A 25,341-nucleotide genomic window follows, 5' to 3' on the forward strand; every position below is an offset into this window, starting at 1 on the left:
CAAGCAAACAAAAGAAACAAAGCAGTGGTGGGATTCAATTTTTTTTACTACCGGTTCTGTGGGCATGGCTTGGTGTGCATGGCAGGGGAAAAATACTGTAAAATCTCCATTCCCTCCTCACTCCAGAGGAAGATTACTGTCAGGTCTGCAGCCCCCTTTTCTTTTGGATCTTTGGCCTGCCACACTTTCTATTATTCTACTATACATTTTCTATTGTGGGAAAATGGGAGAGGGGATTGTACGGAGTTAGATGCTATGTAGCCAAAACAAAATTCTTTCTAGAAAGCCAAGGTCATCCTTTGTCGCTGCACCTCTGCACCTGACCGGAACTGGAGGAATAGAACTGCTAGCATGGAAGTGGAAGATTGGACCATGTTATGGACTTGTGGGTGTGGGGCCAAGATCTTGAAATTTCAACTAGGTGGGGAAAACCGGAAAGCTTTCAGATTCGGGATTTCCCAGATGTGCCAACACAACTCTCTTAATAAATTGGAACTTTGAGGAATGCTTTGCTTTGCACTCTGATTTAATTTTGGATGCTATTTGGAACCCTGACAATTACTGCAAAATCCCCATTCCCTCCCGATCAGTTGGGACTCAGGAGGCAGAGAATAGATGGGGAGGGGCCAGCCAGAAGTGGTATTTACTGGTTCTCCAGAACTGGACAGAACCTGCTGAATGCCCCCTCTGAAACAATCTCATGATTAGCAGATACCAAAGGCCAATCAAATTCTGCTCTTTTCTTTTCTGGTCAGCAACATCCTGACCTCGACGAGGGAGATTTCAACACCAATTTCTGATCAATGGATTTCTGTCCCATGGCTGTGTCCAGGCAGCGCTCTTAATTGGCCAGTTATATAGTGGGTGGTTTTTGCGTTGTGTGTGCATCTATGAGTGCTTTTTAAGGTCATCATCAAGTGGTCAAAAAATAGCAGCAACACATTTAAGGGGGTCTAAGGCAGGGGTGTCAAACTCAATTTCATTGGGAGCCACAATGAGGGGTGGGCATGGCCAGGGTGAGTGTGGCCTGCTCAATGTCACTCCTATCCAAGGCAATGGGGGGGCAAGCACTCTGCCAGTGGAAACAGGCTCCCAAGCTCCGTTTTTGGCTGCCACAACCTCCTGCTCTGCTCCATTTTCACTGGCAGAGGGTTGCAGGAGGCTGTGGCAGCTAAAAATGGAGCTTGGGGGCCCGTTTTCACTGGCTGAAGCACTGCGGGCTACTTCTTCGCTCTTTCCAGGGCAGTCCCATGGGCCAGATCTAAGTATACCACAGGCTGGATACAGCCCCCGGGCTTTGAGTTTGAGATCGCTGGTCTAAGGAAATCCACTCCAGGAAAATGTGCATGGGATACCAGCCCAGCTGTATTAATAGAGTAACCACAACATAACAGTTCCACAGGAAAGAAAAAAACTTGTTTTCAAGGTGGTATTAATGAAATGGCCACCTTAGCTACAAGGGGGTACTTTTCAGGTGTGTTCCAGAAGAACGACTGACTCCATTTGGAATTAATGCCAAAGTAACTGGGGTTGTTCTCCTTGTCTGCTCTTGATCAAGCAGCTTAAATTCTACAGTCCTGTTATTTTCATAGGTGACATGGAGGCTACATGCTGTGAATGGAATGGGAGGACTCACTGCGGCCAACTCTCTGTAGCCCCCTCACCTCGGCCAACTGTTTACGGCCAACTTGCCGCAGGACAATTGAACCATTCAATTTAATTATTTAAAATAAATTAAAAATATTTTGATTTTTGTCATTTACATTTCATTCTGTCTCTCCTTTTGCATCCTTTCTTCAATGATTCTATTCCACCATTTCTTCAATGTTATATAACTTCTGTCCTGGGGCGAGTTGGCTGTGGAGAGTTAGCTGTGGTGAACTGGCTGTGGTGAGTTGGCCGAAGCGGATGATCATAGACCCTGCTGAGCAACACAGATCCCCATTTTGCTTTGGGCATTTGTGTGGAAACAAGCACAGAGCTGGAGGAAAGGGAGAATTCCCCTTCAGCTCAACTATGTGAGGTCCTGAAGCTTTCTACCTCAGCCTTGCTCCATCAAGGAGAACCCTCCACAATCTGGTGCCAGTCAGGTGTGTTGGACAGAGCCTCATCATGACAAGGGCCAGGGGAGTTGCAATCCAAGGCCCGAGACCGGGAAAGGCTGCTCTAGGCAAAGAATCCACAGGACAGTGGCCCCCATGATTCTAGGTGGTTGTGTCAGTTATTACTGAAAGGTAAAGACAGTGATTGGTGAAATCATGTGGATATGAAGAAGCCGGAAGGAAAATGTCCTGTAAACTGGGTTTCATCTGTTTCCTTAGAAGGGTTACAAAGAATGTCTTCTCTTGGGTAACCTTTCCCATGTTTTTCTTTTTCTCACAGTCACTCAATGGGAAGCATGGAGAAGCACAATTTGTTATTTGGATCTCTCTCTCTCCTGCTTTCTCTCCTCCAGGAATCCTTTCTAATTGCCCAAAAGGACAGCTGGCTCTGAGCAAAGCTGTGGGCCGATGATGAGTCATGGGATGACCACATGCCGCCTGATGTGACAGAGAAGCTTTCGGGGAGGTGTGGGGCCTTGGCCAAAGCCTCCCACAGAGAACATTGGTGTGGGCTTCGAAAGAGCCAGTAAAGGAAGGTTGTGCTGTTTGTAAGGACCAGAGAAAACCGGAGGCACCTTTATCTTTTGGACTGAGAAGACAGCAGCCCTTCTGCTTTCCTTAGGCACCATTGGAATATTGGGGGAGAAGTCAAGGTCATGCCATCTCCAGTGATGGACGCTTGGACAATTATCCCACATAACCATGGTCCTTGATGATGCCATTTTCCATTGCTTAGGTTCCTGAGTCCTGAGTTGATTGAGGACTCCAAATCCTTGGATTGTGTAGTGAGAAGGAGAAGAGCAGAGGCTACCCATTGTGGAGGAGTTGGAATGTTAAGCTCTTATCTCCAAGACCCAAGTTCTCCAGGTAAGTGCTACATGGGTCTTGTATTGCTAAGGGATTTTCTATTCTGAATTTTTAACATTCTGATTCAGATTACCTACTATTTTGTAGAGTTGGACTAAAAACACCCATACCTGAAATTTCAATTTCTTACAGAAGGTTTTCTTCCTTTTTTAAAAAAAATTGAGGTTAACGTATATTTCTAAGGAAAGATCCTAAATCTTGCTGAAAGTTCATTACTAGATTTCACATGTGAAGTTCAACAGTTTTGGCCCTGATGGTTTCTAAAAAGTAATAAATGTAATGTAACTGTTAATGCTGTCAGATTTGAACTTTTGAGCAGAGATTTTGCTTTCAAATTGTTCCCTTCTCATTGAAGATCTGTTTTATAATAAATTGAGGTTGCCTCAAAATAAGATTTACTTTTTATTTTATAACTGTTTCTGGGGGAAAAAATTGGCATAGCATAAACAACTCAAAATCAAACTGATAATTGCACACCCCACAAGCATGATGTGAGAAAGAACAAAAAATAAAGGTAAGCATTGTCCCAACTTTAAAGGATCTCTCTCTCTCTCTCTCTCTCTCTCTCTCTCTCTTTCTCAAAAACACAGACAACTTCAAATTCCAACAGAAAATATTTCTTATTCTATGAAGAATATTAGGCAAACCAAAAATATTTTACAGCTTCAGTCAAATTACACACAACTTTTGGGATTTTAAATATCAGCTTAATTTTAGTAAAATACTAAATTTTTGACACAGATAAAGCACGGTGGGACGTATGGAATTTGTTAATTTGGCAGCTGGACAAACGATACCTCCCTCCCCTCCTCCCCCCAAATATTGCAAAGGTGCCACATAGGGTTGATGCGAATTAAACATAAAAACTAACATGGAATGGTAGATACGAGGTTGACCATTGACTCCAAGATGGGGATTTTGATGGCCAGGTTGGGGACTCCTGAGACAAAAGGGGTGACATTTTGGGCTGAAAGGTGCCTCCTTATCAGGCCAAGGCAACCTGAGCTAAAAAATTCCAGAAAGAGAAATGGCTCCATAAACTCAGTTCCAGCAGCCAATTCCCCCTCCCCTTGGGAACCCTTCCCATCTTCCTCTCTTCTAGCACTGAAAACCAAACTAGGGCTTCTCAGTTCTGACCGGCTTTGGAGGACCATCCTGGCCCCTTCCCTTTCCCTCCCCTGCAGCCGTGTCCCCACAAAGCCCGGGGACCCCTCTTCTCCACTCTCCAGAAACACCGAGTCCCACCTTCTCCTGTGCCAGGTCACCTGGTCCAACATTGGCAACACTTCTCCATCCTTTCAGGTGCCGGTTAATTTTCTCTGAACTGAACAAGCCAGGAAGTATCTTTCATCCCTCAAGAGGAGGCTCCTTTCTTCCATCTGAGACTGTCCTTCGTGCTGGGACCAGCCAGGGATTCCCCCAGGAAACTTTCCCAGCTATCTACAATGATGTCGTCAGCATTGCGGGTGAGACCAGGCAACACTTGTCTCCGTGCGTTGCTTGTGCTTTTCAGTTAGCCTTAGGAAGGCCAGATCCAGTTCCAGGACTTCTTTTAGGTGTGGATTTATTAATGCAAATAAACGGAATAGTTAAGAAGAACATGAGAAATGGCAATAACTGAAGGTGGATGTTGTGGGATTCCTATGGAAGGGGGAAGGGGCTGTGTAACTTCAAACATGGCCCACATGGGGCTCCCTCACCAAATCTAACTGGCATGACTTCCTTCTAAGGAAGACTCTGGAGACCCTCCTGGTCCCCCATCTCAATCTCCTGGGATTCCTGGGAATAAGAACAATAAACATCCTGGAGGATCAACATCTACTGACAGGCTTCACTGATTCACTGAGGTTTGGGGAACTAAACGCAGGCTGGACCCAAAGGCCTCTAGCAGCCAGTTCTGACTCATCGTGATTGTTGCAGGTGCCATGGAAATAACAAAGATCTCTCTCTCTCTCTCTCTCCCTCTCTCTCTCTCTCTCTCTCTCCAGATGGGTTTCACACCAAAGTGAAGCGAGGAGACAAGGAGGCGGCAGCATCCTCTAAGCGAGCGATTCTGCAAGGGATAAGGGAGCTGAGCCAAGCCCCATCTTGCAAAGCCAGAGCAGGTCCACTCCTTTTGCCAACTGCTTCCTTGGGAAGAACCGAGTGGGATGGAGGAGAAGAGGAGAGCACCGTCAACAGGTGCTCAAGATCCAGAGGCGTTTCACTAACTTTAAAGGAAGTGGGTCTTTCCAATGCTTGCTGCCTGCTCAACCTCCAGGAGGACCTGATCTTTAGACTTACAGCCATAGCACTTCAGTTGCTCGTTCTTTCTCCTCCCCTGTGCCACGTATGCAACCACACTCAGTTGCAGCTCAAGTCTTTGAAGGATGGTCATTCCAGTATCACCACAAAAGATATATATATATATATATCTCCAAAGCATGACAGCTAATGGTTGCAACAGAGGGCTCCACCAGACAGCAGCCGGGACCAAATGGAGATGGCCATGGGTGTGCGAGGGGAGGGGGGAGGGGGAGGATGGTCTACTTAGCTCTTGACTTCAGGCTTAAAAAACTCAGAGTTAAGAAAGGAAAAGCCTTCAAATTCTGATTGGTCAATGTTCCTGATGACTTCCTGGTCAGGTGGAGTTAAGACAGGTGGATGGCGGGTGAAAAACCGGTCGAAGTTTTCAGCATTGCGTCCGCACTATGAAAGGGGAAGAAAAGAACTCATGGCAGGTGGCGAAAGGAACAAAGGGGGGGGGGGAAATGCAAAAAAGTTGGATGCAGCTTGTTATGTCCCCCTTGCAGCCCCACCCAACCGCCACCCCACAATCCAGGCTGCAGGCAAGTCATGAGCAAAATGAGAGAACCAAAAAGAATCAATGCAAAATCCTGATGGCCCCAGTGTGGCAGCAGGGAGCAGCCCAGAGTCACGGAATGATATGCTGGGAAGCGGGAGACTCTCGGCTGGCCTTGGCAAGTAATTGCAGGAGGGGAATGGATGGTGAGGCAATTACTTGCAAGGCTCTGCCAGGCACATGCAAGGCTGCTACATGCAGAGCTTCTCCGGCTGCTCAGAAAACAAATCAAGGCTGCCTTGGATGTCTCTCCCACGCTGGTGCCTGGTTCGCTAGGGCTTCCCATACACAGGACCCCTAGAGAGTTTCAGCCAGGTTCACACGGGATGCTGGGCATGGAGCACCAGGGGTAGGTTTTCTCCTCTCTTATCTGCATGCAAGCCAACCACCCCCTCGGTGAACAGGAGGACCTTTTGACATTGGCATAAAAAGCATAAAGAAATTGAGCAGACAATTTTTCTGGAATGAAAAATTCTGCAGCCATTTCTTCAGGGAAAGGCAGCATTGCACCCATGCTGAATTTGGTGGCTGGGTGGGAGAAGGGCCATCCTGATGTCTTTCTTTGGGATTTAATGGAGTTAAGGCATCAGACTAGAAACCGGGAGGTGGGGAGTTCTAGTCCCACCTTGGGCGCAAAGCCAGGCGAGTGACTTTGGGCCAGTCCCTTTCTCTCAGCCGTAGGAAGGAGGCTCTGGCAAAGCACTTCTGAAAAACCTTGCCAAGAAAACTGCAGGGACTTGTCCAGGCAGCCTCCGAAAATCAGACATGATTTAAGGGAAGAAAAAAAATATTACAGGCTAAAACGTCTGTTAGGAAATAATCACACAGAGAAGACGAGTGTGTTGATACCCATTTCTTTTCTCTTATTATTAGTAAGAGCAAGAGTTTCTCTGAAACCCCCCCCCCCCCATTTGCTTTGAAAGACACTTTCTCTTTCCGTATCCTTCCGTTTCGGAGCCGCCCCAACTTCAGAAGCTGTAAACACTTGTTGTCAATCATGAAAGCCTGGAGAACGTTGCAAATCCACCAAATGAGGGCCTGGGTCAGAGAACAAGATGCCAGAAGGAAGGAAATGCTTCCCTAGCAAACCAATACAGGTAAAGACTCCCTGATCCAGAATATCAAACATAATGTGAATTGGATTCCGGCTGAAACTTTTCCAGCACAACAAGATGCTAAAAACCTCCCAGTCGCTCTGGAAATGGGCTTTAGAATTCTGTGACCAGGCCAGGTCTGCATTCTAGTCCACAATACAAACTCAACATTACACTGCAAGTGTGATTTTTAACAGATTTAACAGAGTTGGAAGGGACCTTGTAGGTCATCTAGTCCACCCCCCCACCCAAGCAGGAGACCCTACACCATTTCTGACAGATGTCAGTCCAGTCTCTTCAAGTCTGTCCCCTTTTGGGGGTCTGTTACAACTTTCTGGCAAGAGAACAAAAATCTAGGCGGCAGCAGCATTTTCACCTGGCAGCTTTTTAAAAGGATGGAGGAAATTCCCACCTAGGGTGATGACTGGTTTGAACCCAGAACCCTTCCGAGGAGAATTCAAGTGCAATCAGCCAGACACAATGAGGATATCAGCTCAAGCAGCCTTGATACCACATAACAAGCATAAAAAGGCATAAAAAGCATAGCAGCATAAAAAGAGCCACCCAGTCCCTTCTTTTACTTGCTGGAGCAGACCGTGCAGCTTTTGACTTGGTTACCCATAGCTAGGATTCCGTAACCCACAATTCCAGTGGTCGGTCGCATTGCCCAGCCTCCAGATCACACCTTGGAAGCTGAGACCGGAAGCCACGAATGGAAGAGACAGAGCAGCACTTGAAGGGCTGTGCCGAGGAAAGCTTGCCAGTCCTGCTGGCCTCACAGTGATGGGCCCTTCATTCCTGGCTGCTTTGATCAAAGCAGCTCCAGAGCTTCCCTTGCTTGGCGTGAGGTTTCCGAGGAAAAAAGTGCCGCTTCAAAGCTTCCCTCTTCCCTGCTCATGTACACAGCTTGAAAGCGGCTCTTCACTGACACTTTCCAAGCCCCCTTGATGGGTTTTTAGCTATCATTTGCTGAGACAAATGGATTTGCATCATCTGTAAACTGAAATCATCCAACTGAATCCACTGATTCAAAAGGGTTTTTTTCCTCCAAAAGGCAGCTGGACTCCCTTGGTTTTCTCTTTGAAAACGTTTTACTCCTCATCCAAGGAGCTTCTTCGGTTCTCTTCAAGAAAAGAGAGGAGAAGCAAAACATTTTCAAAGACAAAACCAAGAAAGTCCAGTCGCCTTTTGGAAAAAGCACCTTTGGGACAGCTCTGACCTGAGAATTTCCATAGACATTCAAGCCTCACCTTTGCAAACTGTCCTACCTCTTCAGGCCCTTACAGTTGCTGATTGGAGAAAGGTGAGGTTGCCCTGAGCTTTTGGACCACAACTACGACATAAAAGTTCACACCCCACCTGATTCCAAGAAGAGGCCAATCACAGGAGAACACAGTCACTGCCACCAGTCAGCCTGCTTGCAATCGCCCAGGCAAACCCCATTCAGGGACTCCCTTCTGGAATCTCCTTTGAAGGCAGCAGCTCCAAGCACAACCAGGGCTCCAATTGATAAGAAGGCAAACAAGAGGCATGGAAGGGGGCAGGGGGAGTGGCAGGAACAGAACCAAAAAAAACCCAACATTCTGCCCACCCTCCCCTATTATGGTGATTTCTTACCATATTTTCTGGACAGTCTAATTTCCTTCCTTCCTTCCCTTCCCCCCCTCTTCTCTCTCAGAAATAGAATATATTCAATAGAGAGAAGCAGATAACCTAAGGCAGTGTTTCTCAACCTTGATCACTTGAAGATGTCCGGACTTCAACTCCCAGAATTCCCCAGCCAGCATTCTCTGGCTGGGGAATTCTGGTAGTTGAAGTCCGGACATCTTCAAGTGGCCAAGTTTGAGAAACACTGATCTAAGGCATCCTCTCTGAGTCCCATATTTCCATATTCAAATACAGCATTTTAGTGCACATGATAATGAGCAGAGTCTGGTGTCCAGAGATGCTTCTTTGTCTTTCTTCAAGACACAGGATGGCAACTCCAGCAACAATAGAAGAGAATATTTGCAGTTCAGAGATGAACTTCAGGGTTCTTAGTGCTCTCTGAACTCAGTGGTTTGCTTGCAGACATTTCATTATCCATCTAAGTAACATCATCAGTGTGAGAAGGAAATGGGGTTGCCTCTCCATTTATTTATAACTGACTTATCCTGTTGGTGTTGATTAGTGTTCTCAGTGGTTTCTTGATAGGACTGTTGTTTACTGTTTGATTTTTTTTTTGTCTGAATGGGTTGTTACAACAGAGAGCAAACACCACTCCCCACTAGCCCTGCTGATGTTGCCTAGTTGGGTAATGAAACGTCTGAAACAAAAGCATCAAGCTCACAGAGCACTAAGGAACCCACAGTCCTTTTCTTCTTTGTCCTCCTCCTCTCCTCCTGCCCCCCTGATCCCTTCTATCATGGATGATGTTACCTAGTTGGGTAATGAAACGTCTGCAAGAAAAGCACCAAGCTCCAAGAGCACCAAAGACCCCACAGTCCTCCTCCTCCTCCTCCTCTGCTCTGTAACTCCCCCTCTGTTCTAGCACTGATGATGTTATCTAGTTGGGTAATGAAACGTCTGCCATAAAACCACCAAGCTCAGAGAGCACCAAGGATTCTACATCAAAGTTTCCTGGGTTTCCTTCTGGCGAGGGTTTTTGGCTTTTCCTTGACCCTGTTTTTAGCAGAAAAGCCTGGAAGGGGAACATCTGTGTGCACACACATCTTCTGTGCAACAGGAAGGCCTGCCTATTCGGATCATCTGCCAGAGAACATATAGGCCAGATGGTGCCAGCCAAGGCATTCTTCCAACCACTACGTTCCTTCTGTTGGCCTCTCCATTGTGGGGTGACAAAAGAAGAAGGTTGTCAGAATTGCCAACAAAATACAGGGAAATTCTTTTGCACATTCTTTGGTCTTTCATTGTGCTCAGTGTTACAGTGACCCAAAGGCCAGCGGGAAGCGGCTACGTTTGGCAAAGGAAGAAGAGTCCCGACACTTCCCCAGGTGCAGGAGGAGCCAAGCATCACACCTGCCCCATGTTTGGCCCTGAAAAACTCATCGCCCTGTTGAATTGGGCGTACTTGCCTTCTGAAGACAAATGCATGAAAAAGTCTTTAATTATTGACTATGTAAAATGATTTCCATTATAATGTAGCTCTCTATGCCTCCTTCTCTTGTTATTTTTAAACTGTACTTCTTTTAGCGTAGTCTTTGAAAAACGCTGCTCTTCTATGTGAAACAAAAGACACCCTGCTCAAAATGCCTTTCCACAGGAGTCCCAGAAAACACTCATCTCTCCTATCCTAGCCAGAGAGAAGGAACTGGCTCCTCTGTCTCTAGGACAGAGATGGCAAACCTTTTCTGCACCAACGGCCCAAATCAGAATGCATGGTGGTGTGCGCATGCATGCATGCCAGTGTGCCAGAAACCCAAAGACCAGCTGGCCGGTGCGCATGCACCTGGTCTTTGGGTTTCTGGTACGCATGCTGGTTTTTGCGCCTGCTGGAGCGCTGGAAACCCAAGCACCAGGTGGGTGACACATGCACGGGTGCAGGCCAGCTGGTCTTTGGGTTTCCAGCACTGCAGCACCTTCGAAGAGCAGCTGATTGGTGTGTGAGTGCGGCTGGAAACCAGAAGAGCAGCTGGTGATGCCGTGCGTGCCCACAGAGAGGGGTCTGCGTGTCACCTCTGGCATACGTGCCATAGGTTCGCCATCATGGCTCTATGATGTGATCTCTAAGTCCATTATGACCAGTAGGACTGATAAGTGACTCACACTGCTTGCCTCCCTTTCTGTTGGAGATTTGCCTGAGAAAAGCCCAACACCCAGCCACCCCCACGGTTTACCCAGGGGTAGAAAGTCACCCTTGGCTCCTGGGTGGCCCCACCAGTCACCAGAGCCATGGAGAAAGGTGGAGGTGTATGTCGAAAGCCACCAGCCGTTGAAGCCAACCAAGTCAGGAAAGAAGCTGGAAGGGTTCTATTTTTAAGTGCACAGGAAGCTGAATTAAGCCTCTCCCCTCTCCTGATGTACATTTTGAGGAACGCAGGGATAATTACATCAGGTTCATTTGCATTCCAGATTGGAGGCAATCAGAAAGCCTGGAACTGGGCTCCCTTGTTTTGCGATGTGTGAGAGGCGGTCAGATTGCGGCGGTCCAGTCCTGGAACGTATTCAACCAGTCTGACCTGCTGCTTTGATCTCCAAGGCAACCAGGAAGCCGTGATGCTACAGGAAGGCAACGGTGCACATATACTTTTAAAGAACAGACCTTCCAGCTTCAGAAAAAGGTAAAGGAATCCTCCCCATTTGCCACTCCCATTCCCATCTCCCTCAAAGAGGCCAGGAGAGGCCCATGAAAGAGGGCAGGAAGGAAGGATGGGATGGCGGAAGATCTCTTTCCCACGATGATGCTTTCAGTTTCAACCTACAGCCCTGAAATCTGATGCTGGAGTTTTGACATCTAAAGGCTAACCAAATCCAAGCCAGATAAGCTTCCAGATAGGCTGCCAGTTTGCTTCTGGGTCCAATTGAAGGTTGGACTGCTCTTGACCTTTAAAGCCCTACTGGCATAGAACTGGTTTCCTGAGGAACTGCCTCTTCCTGGTCACATCTACCCATCCCATCAGGCCTGGTGGTGGGTCCCGTCTGTGAGGGAGGTCTACCTTGACGAGGTTGAGGAGACAAGCCTTTTCTGCCTTTGGAACATCCTCCTTCCTAAAGTGAGGTTGTGACCTTCCAGACAGCTCTTAAAACCCGAGGATCCGAGAGGGAGCCTGTGCACTGGCTATTTTACATCATATCTCCCCTCTTGGGATCTTACTTCCTTCATTTTGTTCCATCCAATTTGTTTTCACTGGTCTTATTGAATGTTATAATCCCTGGTTTTATTGTTCACTACTCAGAATCACTTTGCACGAGATGGATGATAGTTAGATAGCTATCAAGCTAGATGTCAGCCTCTACTTTGCATTCTTGCTATTGCCTGATATAGTAATGGGGAGGGTGGGGGCTCATGGTATTTGGGCGGGGAGGTGTTGGTGGAGATATCTCAAGAAGGGAGGTTTGTTTTCACCATCTTCTGCGCATGCTGATGCTGGCTCGTGTTTGGACTTGGTCAAGAGCAACTGTCTCTGCATACCAACTGAATGAGGCCACTTGAAGATGCACCCCACATGACACCTTTGGGAGACTGGACATTGGGTTGGGGTAACTGGGGGGAGGGATTTGGGTAAATGTTTGATATGTACAAGTTGACATTTTTTGGCTTCAGATCTTGCTTTACTTTCGCTGTTTTCATTTCATAGCAATAGCAATTGCAGTTAGACTTATATACCGCTTCATAAGGCTTTCAGCCCTCTCTAAGCGGTTTACAGAGTCAGCATATTGCCCCAACAACAATCCGGGTCCTCATTTTACCCACCTCGGAAGGATGGAAGGCTGAGTCAACCCTGAGCTGGTGAGATTTGAACAGCCGAACTGCAGAACTGCAGTCAGCTGAAGTAGCTTGCAGTGCTGCATTTAACCACTGCGCCACCTCGGCTCATGTCCAGTAAAAGTACCTTATTCTCTAATTAAATGGAGTTGGGAGTTTTCTTTCTTGGATTTTAAATGAGGCATGCCTGATATTAAGCAACAGATCAGAATAATAGAGTTGGAAGGGACCTTGGAGGTCTTCTAGTCCAGAATACCCTAATCGTTCTGGCTTGGCGGATTGGCAGACCGGTGGATCAGGGATGGTTCCACAGGAGCAGAGGGCAAGTGAGCATTCTGTTGGCCTCTTGTTAGTAAGAAGTTGGAGAAGGAAAACTCAGTCCTGTTTGCCATAAAAGACAACCCAGAGTGAGAAACCTTGGCCAGCCAAGGCAATTGTGAAAGTTGGAAGTTGCTCTCTGGGGCAGAGGATGCTTTCTTTTCCATTCAAGTTCTTGCAGCTAATGCAGAATATAGCAGTAGACTTATATACCGCTTCATAGGGCTTTCAGCCCTCTCTAAGCGGTTTACAGAGAGTCAGCATATTGCCCCCAACAATCTGGGTCCTCATTTTACCCACCTCGGAAGGATGGAAGGCTGAGTCAACCCTGAGCCGGTGAGATTTGAACCGCTGAACTGCTGATCTAGCAGTAGCCTGCAGTGCTGCATTTAACCACTGCGCCACCTTGGCTCTTCGAATCATTAAGTATGAAATTGGATTCAAGTCTATGCAATAAGGCTTGGTACCATGTTGGATGATTCCCAGTATGGAGGAAACTGGTCAGATGGTGCCAGTCAGGGTGGGTTCTGGCAGTCACTACTGCTGGTTTGCTTGGTGCATGCTGTGCGTGCATGTGTAGTGCAATAAAAATTGCTTTGCGCATGCGCAGAAGCAAAAAACAAGATGGCAGCTCCTACAGTGTTGCCCGGACAACCAGTTCGGGGGCGTGGCAGACCTAGGTTGCTGCCGGTTCCAGCGGCCCAGGCTGCCAAACCACTACCGGTTTGGCTGAACTGGTCTGAACTCGTAGGAACCCACCACTGGTGCCAGTCAGTATAACCTTTTCCACTGGTAATTTTTTTAAAATTCCAGTTGTGCCATTTTGAACGTGAACTATAGAACTGTTAGCCATAATTAGGTCTTTTAGCCCACCTTAATTTTGCTTGGGAATTGGGCTTGAGTAGCGCTTGGCTCAAAGTGTTTAATTTCACTTTCAAAAATGATAATACTTCACAAGATAAAAATATCTCGATGCGCTTAAATATGGATTTCGTTAAGCTGAAATGGAATAATATTTTAGTTATTCAATTGAAATAGTTGCTTATTTTGTTTGAATTTATACCCTGGACTACCTGATTATTTATTGCTCTGGACCTAACTTGCCCCTTCCTGCTGCTCAAGAACTGTTTCAGGTGTTGGTGAACCTGGCGTATTTTTGTGTCTTGTTCTAAACTCCAGCCAAAGGATAATTGAAGATTTGGGGGCAGGAATGGGATGAAGAAGCATTTTCTGAAGGAATTAGCATGAAATGAAGCTGCAAAATATAAGGGCCGCTGTGTCCTCAGATGTGAAAAATGTACCGTAGTTGTCAGCATGCACACAAAAAATGACCCCCTGGAAAGTTAACAGATTAACAGAGTTGGAAGGGACCTCGCAGGTCATCTAGTCCAACCCCCTGTCCAAGCAGGAGACCCTATATCTGCCTCTACTGAGGATTGAACTCACAACCTCCTGATTTCTGTCAGGTCACAGCAAATCTAGTCCAGGATTTTGAGCTCCTGGGGTGGTCATCATCCTGGAAGCCCAGGAAAGGAGAAATTTCCTAATGGTGAGAGCAATCAACCAATGGAACTGCTTGCTTCCAGATGTTGTGGCTGTTCCATCACTGGTGGCTTTCAAAAAGAGACAACCATTTGTTTGAAATGGCCCAGGGCAGGGGTGTCCAAACTTGGGAACTTTAAGACTTGTGGACTTCAACTCTCAGAATTCTCCAATTCTGGGAGTTGAAGTCCACAAGTCTTAAAGTTCCCAAGTTTGGACACCCCTGGTATAGGGTCTGCTGCTCAAGCCGGGGGTTGGATTAGAAAACCTCCAAGGTCCCTTCCAACTCTGTCATTCAATGTTCTATCAGAAGGTGCAGCTTCTTCCTTTGTGTCTGACCAAGTCATCTGCCGTGGTTAGACTGATCCATGGAATATATTAGGAGCTTTGTAAAGGAGTGTCAGATCTGACATCTTCCCTATGCTTTGCTAGGCTTGCTGCCATCCTGCCATAAATGAGGGGGGAGGGGAGCACAGTCATTTGGGGGAAAAGTGCAGGAGGAAGAAGAAAGAGGCAAACAAAATTGACTTATGTGGGGACTGTATGGGTGAGCGGCTGTGTATGTACAAGAGGACTGGGAGTACAGCCTGGTGCCTCCTCCACTCAGTGCTATCACAGAAATAGTAGGGGGCCCAGGCCCACATCCCATCCTAGAATGATTGGCATAAATGACCAGCCGGAGAGAGTGGAGGCTACGGGAGGGGAAATGGGGTCTACGGGTGCGGGAGTGGGCCAGAGCATTATGGTCATGACAGGGAGGGGCAGGTACGACGGGAACTTCAGGGCTAGCCATTACAGGGGAAGGAGGGTCCGCTACGTCACAGCGATCCCTCCTTCCTGCCCTGTTAGTTCCACTCCAGGACCAGATAGCGAGAGTTGTCAGGGCCCTGGTCTCAGGCTGTTGTTGCTAAATGCCAGGTTTGTGGTTCACAAAGCTCCCCTCATCCAGGACCTAATATTAGACGAGGGGGCAGACCTGGCATGTATTACTGAAACCTGGCTGGGCCAGGAGGGAGGAGTCCCCTCCACTGAAATGTGCCCAGAAGGGTTTCAGGTGCTCCATCAGCCGCGACCCCAGAGAAGGGGTGGGGGAGTGGCCGTCATCATCCGAAGGTCATTAGTTCCTTGTAGGATCCCTGCTCCGGAGCTTGTCGGGTGTGAGTCCCTGTTGGTGAAGTTGGACCTTGAGGGTCAAGTGGGCTTGTTGTTAACGTACCTACCTCCCAACAGCGTTGCAACAACCCTCCCCTCGTTCCTCGAGTCAGTAGCCGAGCTGGCAGTAGAATTCCCCAGGCTTATGGTGCTGGGGGATTTCAACCTGCCTTCGCTCGGTGAACACTCTGATGGGGTGCAGGAGTTCATGGCTTCCATGACAACCATGGACTTGACCCAAGTAATCCGGGGTCCGACTCACTCAGTGGGTCACACGCTTGACCTCGTATTTCTCTCGGAGCAGTGGAGACGTGATCTAGATTTGAAGGGCATTAAGATCTTGCCCTTGTCATGGTCACTTCCTACTGAGGCTTGACTTTCGGAAACCAATCCCCCACTGTAGGGAGGGGGAACCGATTAGGTGGTTCCGCCCCAGACACCTGATGGACCCTATGGGATTTCAGACGGCGCTTGGAGAAATACCTGTCGCTCTCGTCCACAGTCCGGTAGAGTCCTTAGTCGCTGCTTGGAATACAGCGGCAGCGGGGGCTCTAATCCAGATTGAGCCTTTACAGCCTCTCCGAGGTAATGGATCCAGGAGGGCTCCTTGGTTCACCGAGGAACTCCGGGAGATGAAGCGCCAAAAGGGATGCCTAGAGCGCCGCTGGAGGGCTAGTAACTCTGAATCTGACTGAGCACTGATGAGAGCCTATATCAGGACCTATCTCGTGGCAATACAGGCGGCGAAATGTGCGCATTTTCCCGCTCTTATTGCATCCGCTGAATTGCGCCCAGCCGCCTTGTTTAGAATAGCCCACTCCCTCTTGAAAGGGAGGGATGCGGACGTCCCTTTACAGCGTAGATCTGAGGAATTTGTTCAGTTTCTAACGGATAAAATCGCTCGGATTCAGATGGATCTGGACTCCAATTGCACGGTACCAGCCGAGGTACCGGGGGAAGGTCTTGAGCAGATTTTATGGAGCGAGTTTCAACTTGTCGCTCCTGAGGAAGTGGACAAGGCCATGGGAGCGGTGAGTGCCTCCACCTGTATACTGGATCCGTGTCCTTCCTGGCTTGTTTCGACCAGCAGGGAGGTGACACGTGGCTGGCTCCAGACGATAGTTAACACCTCTCTCCAGGAGGGGTCCTTCCCGCACCTCCTAAAGGATGTGGTGGTGAGACCCCTCCTGAAGAAACCTTCTCTGGACCCAGCCATTTTGAGTAACTATCGTCCAGTCTCCAACCTCCCCTTTGTAGGGAAGCTTGTTGAGAAAGTGGTGGCCTTTCAACTCTGACGGACCTAGGATGAAACCGATTATCTGGATTCCTTTCAGTCGGGTTTCAGGCCTGGTTACAACATGGAAACTGCTTTGGTCATGCTGATTGATGATCTCTGGTCACTCCTCTATCTCTGGACCCTTACTACCCTTCCGGCCTTCCGCAAAGCGACCAAGACCTGGCTGTTCCGGCAGGCCTGGGGCTGTTGATTTATCCAGCCCCAGCCTGTTATGAATGTTGTGGTATTTTTAATGTTGTTTTTTATTTTTTTCTATGTCCCCCCTCCCTTTTTTACCTGTAAACTGCCCTGAGTCTCTTTGAGGGTGGGCGGCATACAAACTAATTAAATAAATAAATAAAATAAAATAAAATAATGTGAGAGATTGACAGAAACCAGATGTGTGAAAACCGGGCTAAGCCTCAAGAACACCTGGCCTGGAAAAGAATGTGAAGCTGTTTCAAGACACGCCTGACATCGAAGTGGTTCCCAAAACATTGCACCAGGATGCTACTGGACACTGATGGACTAGTCAAAGGGAGGGAGGGGTCACAAAAGGGAAAAACTTTGTAAGTTTGCATGGGAACTCTTAGTTCTAGCCTGCTTTCACTGTAACCGGTAGTCCTTAGTAAAAGAACCTACCCCTTCAACCAAATGGAGTTGAGGGTCTTTCTTTCCCAGGGACCAGGCCCGGGCGAGTCTGACAAGGAGTCTTTCATGTGCAGAGTTGAGAGGGCTGTCAGCTTTCCCTTGGCACCATTTCCTCAATGACCTCCACAAAGGTCATAACGCATATCGTATTTTTCGGACTATAAGACGCACCAGAGTATAAGACGCACCAAGATTTTGAAGAGGTAAAATTTTTTAAAAAAAGGTTTCTGCACTCTGCAGGCCTCCCAAACCCTCTGCATGCCCTATTTTTTGTGAAAAACGGAGTATGCAGAGAGTTTGAGAGGCCTGCAAAGTGCTCCTAGGGTCTGGGGGGGGGGCAAAAACAGGTAAAAGATGGTCCATTTTTTGCAAAAACAGGCCTGTTTTTTGCACGAAAGGGCATGCATAGGCTTTGAGAAGCTTGTAAAGTACTCCTAGGAGCTGGGTTGTTGTTGTTTTCTTTGCAAAACTGGGCAAAAGGCTCATTTTTTGCTCATTTTTTCCCTCCCTAACCCCCCAGGAGTACTTTGTAGGCCTCCCAAATCCTCTGCACATCCATTTTTGCGAAGGGGGTGGGGTTTTGGGGGCCCAAAAATGCTGTATTCAGTGAATAAGACACACCCAGTTTTTCACCCTCTTTTTTGTGGGGGAAAAGGGTGCATCTTATATTCCAAAAAATACGGTGTTTGGTTCATAACATGGTAGTTCTGGATCTCTGCAGAAGATAACTCAGAGCTTGTCTCTTTTGTGAATGAGAAGTAAGAACTGTGCTTTCTTCAATAAAAGGTTCGAAAGTTCCTAACAACAAAACTCAGTCTCAGCATATAAACAGAAGTGGCAAAACAATGTGTTGCTTTTTAACCAGAAAAAGCAGGGAGATATTTAGGGAGGGTCAAACTGGCTCTAGGCTGCTTCCTTTCCAAACTGACCTCTCTTTAAGGAGCAAAATTACCTCCTTTTCAAGCAGAAGCAAAGATTTCCTATAAATTTTCCCCTATAAATATCACAATTAGCAGAAATGCCTGGAAATAAAACTGTCACTCTCAGTGCCACTTTAATGTCCACACCAAGCTCCAGAATAGCCCCCTAGAAGGAGGAGATTTATTTTTTATGGCTCACTAAAGAATCACCTCCAGTATTTATAGCTAGGAGAAAATTGACTTGCATTTATTTACAGCTGCTGATATTGAGCTCAGAAAATAGTCGTTTTATTTCAAGCAGTCAGAATTTGCTTTCAATGCCAAAGATGTGCTTAAAAATCTGAAAAACCAAAAAGTGACCCCTGTCACTATTTTTTTTTCACCGGGGGTTGAAAAACACCACCAGGCCAAGAGCACCCGGTCTGGAGTGGAGCCCAGCCTTTTCCAACAGCTGCACTCCTGGCAGAGCAGATCCCTTCTTTTCATTCTCTTCTCCTTAACACCCAAACTGCAAACTAGCCTGGTCTGGTTGGTGCAATCACCATTGGCAGTTAAATATATTGAGCTGGTTGAGGTTTAGTTCCAGGAACACGGAAGAGCGAAGTAAAAGAGTAAGAGGGTCCAAAGTAGAAATAGACATAGGAGATGGAGATGGAAGAGGAAAAGACAAAGGGGGCGGGGTAAAGACTGGAGAACATTGCAGAGCAATAGTGTCAGGCTTGGAAGCCATCTTTTGCACTCGGCCTTCAGGCCTGCCACATTTATTGCGGTGGAAAACTGGGAGGGGGGAATATATGGAGTGGGATATAGTCAAAATAACATTCCTTTCTCAGGGAGTCAAGGACATCTTGCCCTGCAGTTGCAATGAGGTGACTGGGAGGCATCTCCAGTTGGGGACGGTGCCTGATTGGACCATGTGACAGACATGTGGGTGTTGAGCAGGGACTTGAACTTTCTTTTGGGTGGGGAAAACCTGGATGCTTTCAGATTCGAGTTTTTCCAGATGTGCCAATATGACATCTCTAATAAAATGGAACTTTGAAGAAACTCAAGTCTTGGAGTCTTCTTTCATTGGGGGTCTTACTTGGAACCCTGACAAACAGGACAGGATAACCTTGGAAGGAGGTTCTTTCAACTTCCCTTTGGTAGAATATACCATAAAGAACGGACCTGGCTAGAATTCATCTATTCATGGGCTTATGATTTGCTTGAAAATTTTTTTAATTCTACCAGAGTATCCTTCTAGACCATGGGTGTCAAACTCGCGACGTCACGTTGTTGTCATGTGATATATTACAACTTTTTTCCCCTTTGCTAAACCGGGGGTGGGCATGGCCAGCGTGTGACACACCTGGTCCATGGGTTTGACATCCCTGTTCTAGACCATCTTTCTGGAGTCGTGAGGTAGTCTCACCTACTTGGAATATCCATCTTAGAAAGTGCTGAAGGGACAGTCCTCTTCCTTCTCATGGTTACCATTTTATGGGATGCTACAAAGTTCCTCTCTTGCTCAGTGTACACTTTAAGTGAACTACTGGGCTACTCACTGGGTAGCTTAGATGGACATTCCATCAGTGCATGGACAATACTCCGCTCAACTCCTATTTTCTATCTGTAGTTTCCAGGGAAGTCGAAAGACTTTTAGGTTGACAGATGAAAATAGTTTGGACTGAACAAACTACAACTTAAATCCAAAAGAAAGGTAACATGGATACATTTCAATAGTATAACGCTCACAGTTGGATTTAGACAAGGTGGCTCTCCTTGGACAGATGATATTTGGGACTTCTCTTTAAGTTAACCCTAAATGGAGAAGCTTTGAGTGTGTCCTTTGGCAGAGGACAGGGCTGTATCTAACTCCACAAAGAGGCAAAGCCAGGGTACATATCAGAAACATACCTTATCTAGCTTGCTTATCATCATAAGTTTGATGAATAAAATGAACACGTATATTGCAATATAATGATATAAACCCTGTTCATTCATAATTGTGTCCTGAACTGGACACAAGAAGGACACAGTTTGTGTTGTAACTTCACAATACATTTTACTCTTTTGGCTCCCCCATCCCCCAATCCATTCAATAATTTCCACTGGGAGAGAGAGGCAAGAAACCGAAGGGAGCCACCAGAGAACTTTCTATTCTGAGAGTCCATGTGCAACAAAGAGCGAATGTCCTGAATAGCGGCTGATTTCTCATTGTGTTTGGCTGAATTATTGCTTCCTGCTGAGTAAGCAGAGGCTGCTGCAAAGACCGTAGAAGGAATATAAAAACTCCAATTTCTCCGGAAAAAGGAAAAGGGGAGAGAACTAACAGAATGTCGGCAGGCAAGTTCAAAAAGTGAGAGCTGAAGGAGAGATTTCAGGGTTCTCTCCACAACACTCCTACAAGCAAGCACAGGTAGGAATTCCAAACACAAATCAATAGATTTATTGGGGAAGAAAAGCTTACAAAGAACTCCAGTAACTGTTGTACATGAGAAGGAAGTGATATTTACAGTGAAATTAAAGTTTATTTTTTGTATGTTTTCTCCCTTCTACACAGTGTTTGAATTCGTTCTCTCAATCAGAGGGATGGTTTTCTTCTACATCTCATTACAGGCTGTTTGCTTCTAACCTAGTCAGAAATGGTCTTTCCACCACTTTTCACCAAGTCTATCCCCATTTCTACCTTCTAGGAAGAACTTAATGCTTTTCCATTCCCTTTCTCCTAGCCAGGAGTTTTCTCTCAAACCTGAAGAATTCTCCTCTTCTCCCTCTGCCCATCTACTCATCCTAAAGCAGGAGTCCCCAGACCATGGCTCACTACCGGCCATGGCCTATTTGGAACCAGGCCAGATGAGAGGTAGGCCAATGCATGCACACATGCTCCACTCATGCAATCAGTGCCCCAAAGGCTTTTCTTCTCTCATGTGAGTGGAGCTGAGTGCACACATGCAGTCCAGTTCCCATCTCCCCGCACCCAGTTGGGCTGCCAAGTCACCTTTCCCAATGTCCAAAAGCGGACCAGTGAGAGCAGAGGCTGAATGGGGTGAGTGCACCCTGCTCAGCTTTGCTGACTCACTGAGGTTGCCTGTGCAGGACACCTGATCTGCTTTTGAAGTGTTGGGCAGCCTCAGTGAATCTGAAGGAGCACGAGAGCATGCCTCCAAAGGCTCCCCTTCTCCATGCCAACGGGCGAAAGGGTTCAGGGAAACAATCTCACATTGCTTCAGGCCTTCCATCTCTTTGCAAAAGCTTTGGGTGCGGAGAAGCCTGAAGGAGCATGAAAGTGCACCCCAAAGGCTCCTATTCTCTCTTGAGCGAGTGGAGCTGTTAATGCACGTGTGCACCCTGGCCTGGTTCCCCTCTCCTCCTCTGCGGGGAACTGCTGTCCTAAAGGAAAAGGAAGTCCTTGCTTCTCATCCCATGGAAACAGGAGGAGGCTGCAGGCAGCAATCATCTCCAACCTTAGTAGTTCATATAACCACAAAGGCATTGCTTGGGGTAGCATTTATCTTCTCTAGTTACCATTGGCTTATGTTGATGTGCTATGGAGAATATGCAGGATTCTGACATGTGTTAAATCAGCAATCTAGTCCAAGGATACGAAATCCCAAGGACTATATAGGGAGATAAGGGGATGCATCAGACTGATTGATTTGGTAATTAAAATTTTGGCAAAGCAGCAGATTTGCCAAAAAGAAGCCAGGTAGTCTTAAATAAGGTCCAGCTGGGTAGTTGCGATGATGCAACCATAAAAATTCCTTGTCTGGGAAGAAGGAATGTATAACTGGCCCCTCTGATACTATTCTCCCTGATGCCAAGAAAAAGGGGAAGATAAATCTCTAAAGATCATCTATCTGAGAGCCAAGGAAAGCATTCTGCTGCTGCTACTGCACAAGAATCTGTTTGCTATGCCTTCTGGTTCCCAGCATATCACAGCACACTGTTCATGGTAGATGTGAGAGGGAGCTTATAGGGGGCAAAATATTCAGACCTGCATGAAAGTCCATCAGTTTCCTTGCTCTATGAACTAGGAATGTGGGTGAGTAAATATTAGCTTCCCAGAGTTCTTGAGAGTCAAAAGGCATACAAGTTTAAATATTTCTCATAAAATGGAGGGAAAAGGGGATAAAGATAAAACCTGGGAATGGCTTACCACTAGAATATTAAAATAAGAAAACAAAGGCTTGATTTTGGCTGCTCAAGAGCAAGCTATTCAAATTAAGGCCAGAACGGGGAAAAAATCAGCAAATGATTCAAAGTACAGATTGTGGAAAGAGGCAGAAGAAACAGTAGATTACAGCCCATGCAAGAAGATTGCACAAACTGATTGTAAACAACATAACCCAGAAAAATTACAACTAAAAACAATAATTTTGAATTGCTGTGTGGTGCTTTCAAGGAAGCAAGGGAATTGCATAATGGAATTGTCATGCATAAACCCTGCATTCCTCCAAATTAGTTCATAATCCTAAACAACATATCCCTTTTCTAAGAAAGAAAATATCATGTTACGAGTATCCAGAAAAAGGTATACTGCTCCGGGGCTATAAAAGAGAATGGAGAAAGAAAAGAAAGGAACTTACAGCTTTGGGCTTGAAGGGAGGCTGGATTTCTTTCTGCTCGAGTTTGTCCCAATCAATGTATCGGAAAAAGGCATGCTCCTTGATATCCCGTTCTCCTTCCGGGCCACACCCCAACCGCTTAGCTGGATGCTTGGTCATGAGCTTGGGAAAAGGAAGAGAACATGGTTCATCTGTCATCTTTCAGAATGAGAGCACCAGGATAATAACGAACATCCTCAACCCCCAAACCCCTTATTTTCTACAATATACCGTAATCTGACCCTCTCCCTCCCTCCCTCCCTCCCTCCCTCTCTCCCTCTCCCTTTCTTTCTCTCTCATCCCTCAGGGGAGCCCAAACAGCTTCTCTTGGACAGACTGCAGAGGAGGGCAAATTAAGTCCAAAAGAGATCCTTAATCAGTCAAAACCAGCATTGTCAATTGTATTCTGAAACCTCTAATACAGCTACCGCCTGGGAAATGATAGTAATTGAGACCAGCATTTCTGTCACTAAACAATGTGACCATAAGACACAACATCTCCTGACCACATCACCTAGTGACAGAAATTAAGGTCATTCTGATTTTTCTGTCATTCATTGAATCCCACAGGATCAGAGAACTGGAGATTGCCATGAGTTGGAGAGGACACGTGCACATGGCCTTGGGAAGAAGGTGCAGAGTGACCAGAAGCTACTCGCATAGGGCTGGGCAGTGGGCACATATGGTCAGCAGTGGGAGGAAGAAGCTGGTGAAAGTCAGCCAGAGAAGTAGGGGCGGTGGAAGCTTTGTGGTGTGGTGTCAGGGGAGCTGGCTATGGTGTGAGGTTCGAGGTGGTATTCATTGTTGGCGCCGCCAGGAGCACTGGGGCTGAGTAGGGGCTTGGCACCTTCAGCAGTCTCAGCTGGCTGCTGCTGCCCCTGAGCCTTTCCATCAACCCCAGAGGCCATCAGTGCGGCCCCCACCCCACATGCACATATACATGACTGCATTTCAGGCACTTGGCAACTCGTTTGCAGCATTCAGCAGTCACACAATTGCAATTTACATGTTTTGTGGGTTTCTGATCCTTAAGGTCAGTTTTTGGCAAAAAATGCCTTTAGAAGTACATTGATTTGCTTAATGACTGTGCCATGCACTTAAAGACTGCCATTAAAAAAGTCATAAAATCTAGACTTATGACCATTATGACGTATGATGGAAATTTTTGGCTCCATTATCATTAAGTTGAGGATCACCTGTAATTCTCCTTTATTATAGGCCGGGCTACGCTAACAGAATCTTTCAAGTCTGAAAGTACAAATCTCCCACCATCACTTTTTACCATCTGAATAGTTAAGAAGGATCTTTTCTAAGGTTTTTTTTCTCTGCCTGTTACTTAGTTGCAGCCTCCTCTCCCTGCTCATTGCTTAGACCAGTGATGGCTAACCTTTTTCCCATCGCCAAAAGCGGGGGAGCACAGGGGGGTTGTGTGCAGGCGTGCCCACACCCATAATACTATGTGCGCGCCCCCGCCCCCAACTTTTGGTGCATGATGGACCCGTTTTTCGCCCTCCCCAGGCTCCAGAGGCTTTCAAGGAGCCTAGGGAGGGAGAAAACAGTCGCCCCCACCCCCCTGGAGGCCCTCCGGAGGCTTCAGGAGGCTTCCCTAAAGGCTCCGGAGGGCAAAAATGGCCCTATGGGCAACCTGGAAGTTTGGGAATAGACTTCTTCCTATGGACCTAGGATAGGCAGATGACGTTGCTTAATAATATTAAATGTTGTAGGATGGAAGCTATGCGGGTCCATTCCCGAATTTCCGGTTTGCGGAGAGCGAAAAACAGCCGAAAAAGGAGGCTGAAGTCAGTTGGCCAGCATGGGCATGGTGCTGGAGCTGACAGGGCAAAGCCTCGTGCACCCTAACAAATGTCTCCATGGCATAGGTTCGCCATCACGGGCTTAGGCAATATCTCTACCTCCCTCTTCCAAGATTGTTCTCATATTCTGTCAGGTTTAGCCCAAGAACGACATCACACAATCCAGCCAAAGTTCACTTGTTCACTTGCTAACACCATAAAGAGAGAATCGTGTCAGACCAACCTAAGCGACTGTGATCTAATGGATGAACCCTGGTAGATTTTAGAGAGTGGCTATCCTAAATCTCTTCCTCTTCCCATGATTCAACTCCAGTGTGTGCTGTCTGTCGTCTCACCCCGTCTTTGGAAGGTGCTCCATTCTCCCTGGAGAACCTGCTGTGTTACTGTAGAGTGTCATATCACTTCCCCTTCTTAGACACATTCCATTACCTACTCCATTACAAGCACTGCTGGTCCTTAAGGGAGGACTACCTGTAATTAATGGAAGATCCAGAAGACTGGGGTTATCTGGATAAAGTGGCTCTTAGGGAGAATCGGGCAGACTGGATTTTTGGTTAAATTGCAGTTTTCATGTAGTCTTCAACAGCAACACCAAGGAAAGCCCATCATAACAATCCAATCTTGAATGGATGAGGCTCCTAGAACCTCCTACTCTGAAGTGGACAAAAACTCTTCTGGCCCAGATGTTTATGGTTTAGCTGGTTGCTGAAAAATATTCTGCTAATACAACATGGAAAGTGATGGTGTTT

At 46.8% G+C, this 25,341-nt stretch overlaps 1 protein-coding gene across 1 annotated transcript in view; it reads right to left on the bottom strand.

Moving 5' to 3' along the window:
- Window positions 1-3,358: 3,358 nt before the first annotated feature.
- Window positions 3,359-25,341, bottom strand: part of PRKCB (protein kinase C beta) — a 242,315-nt gene continuing 220,332 nt past the window's right edge. The window contains 2 exon segments of the mRNA XM_032231081.1: window positions 3,359-5,657; window positions 22,761-22,901. Coding sequence (XP_032086972.1) covers window positions 5,499-5,657; window positions 22,761-22,901 — 300 coding nt within the window. The 3' untranslated portion in view covers window positions 3,359-5,498.

The sequence above is a fragment of the Thamnophis elegans genome, chromosome 14 (genome assembly GCF_009769535.1).
Source record: "Thamnophis elegans isolate rThaEle1 chromosome 14, rThaEle1.pri, whole genome shotgun sequence".
In the NCBI taxonomy this organism is placed as follows: domain Eukaryota; kingdom Metazoa; phylum Chordata; class Lepidosauria; order Squamata; family Colubridae; genus Thamnophis; species Thamnophis elegans.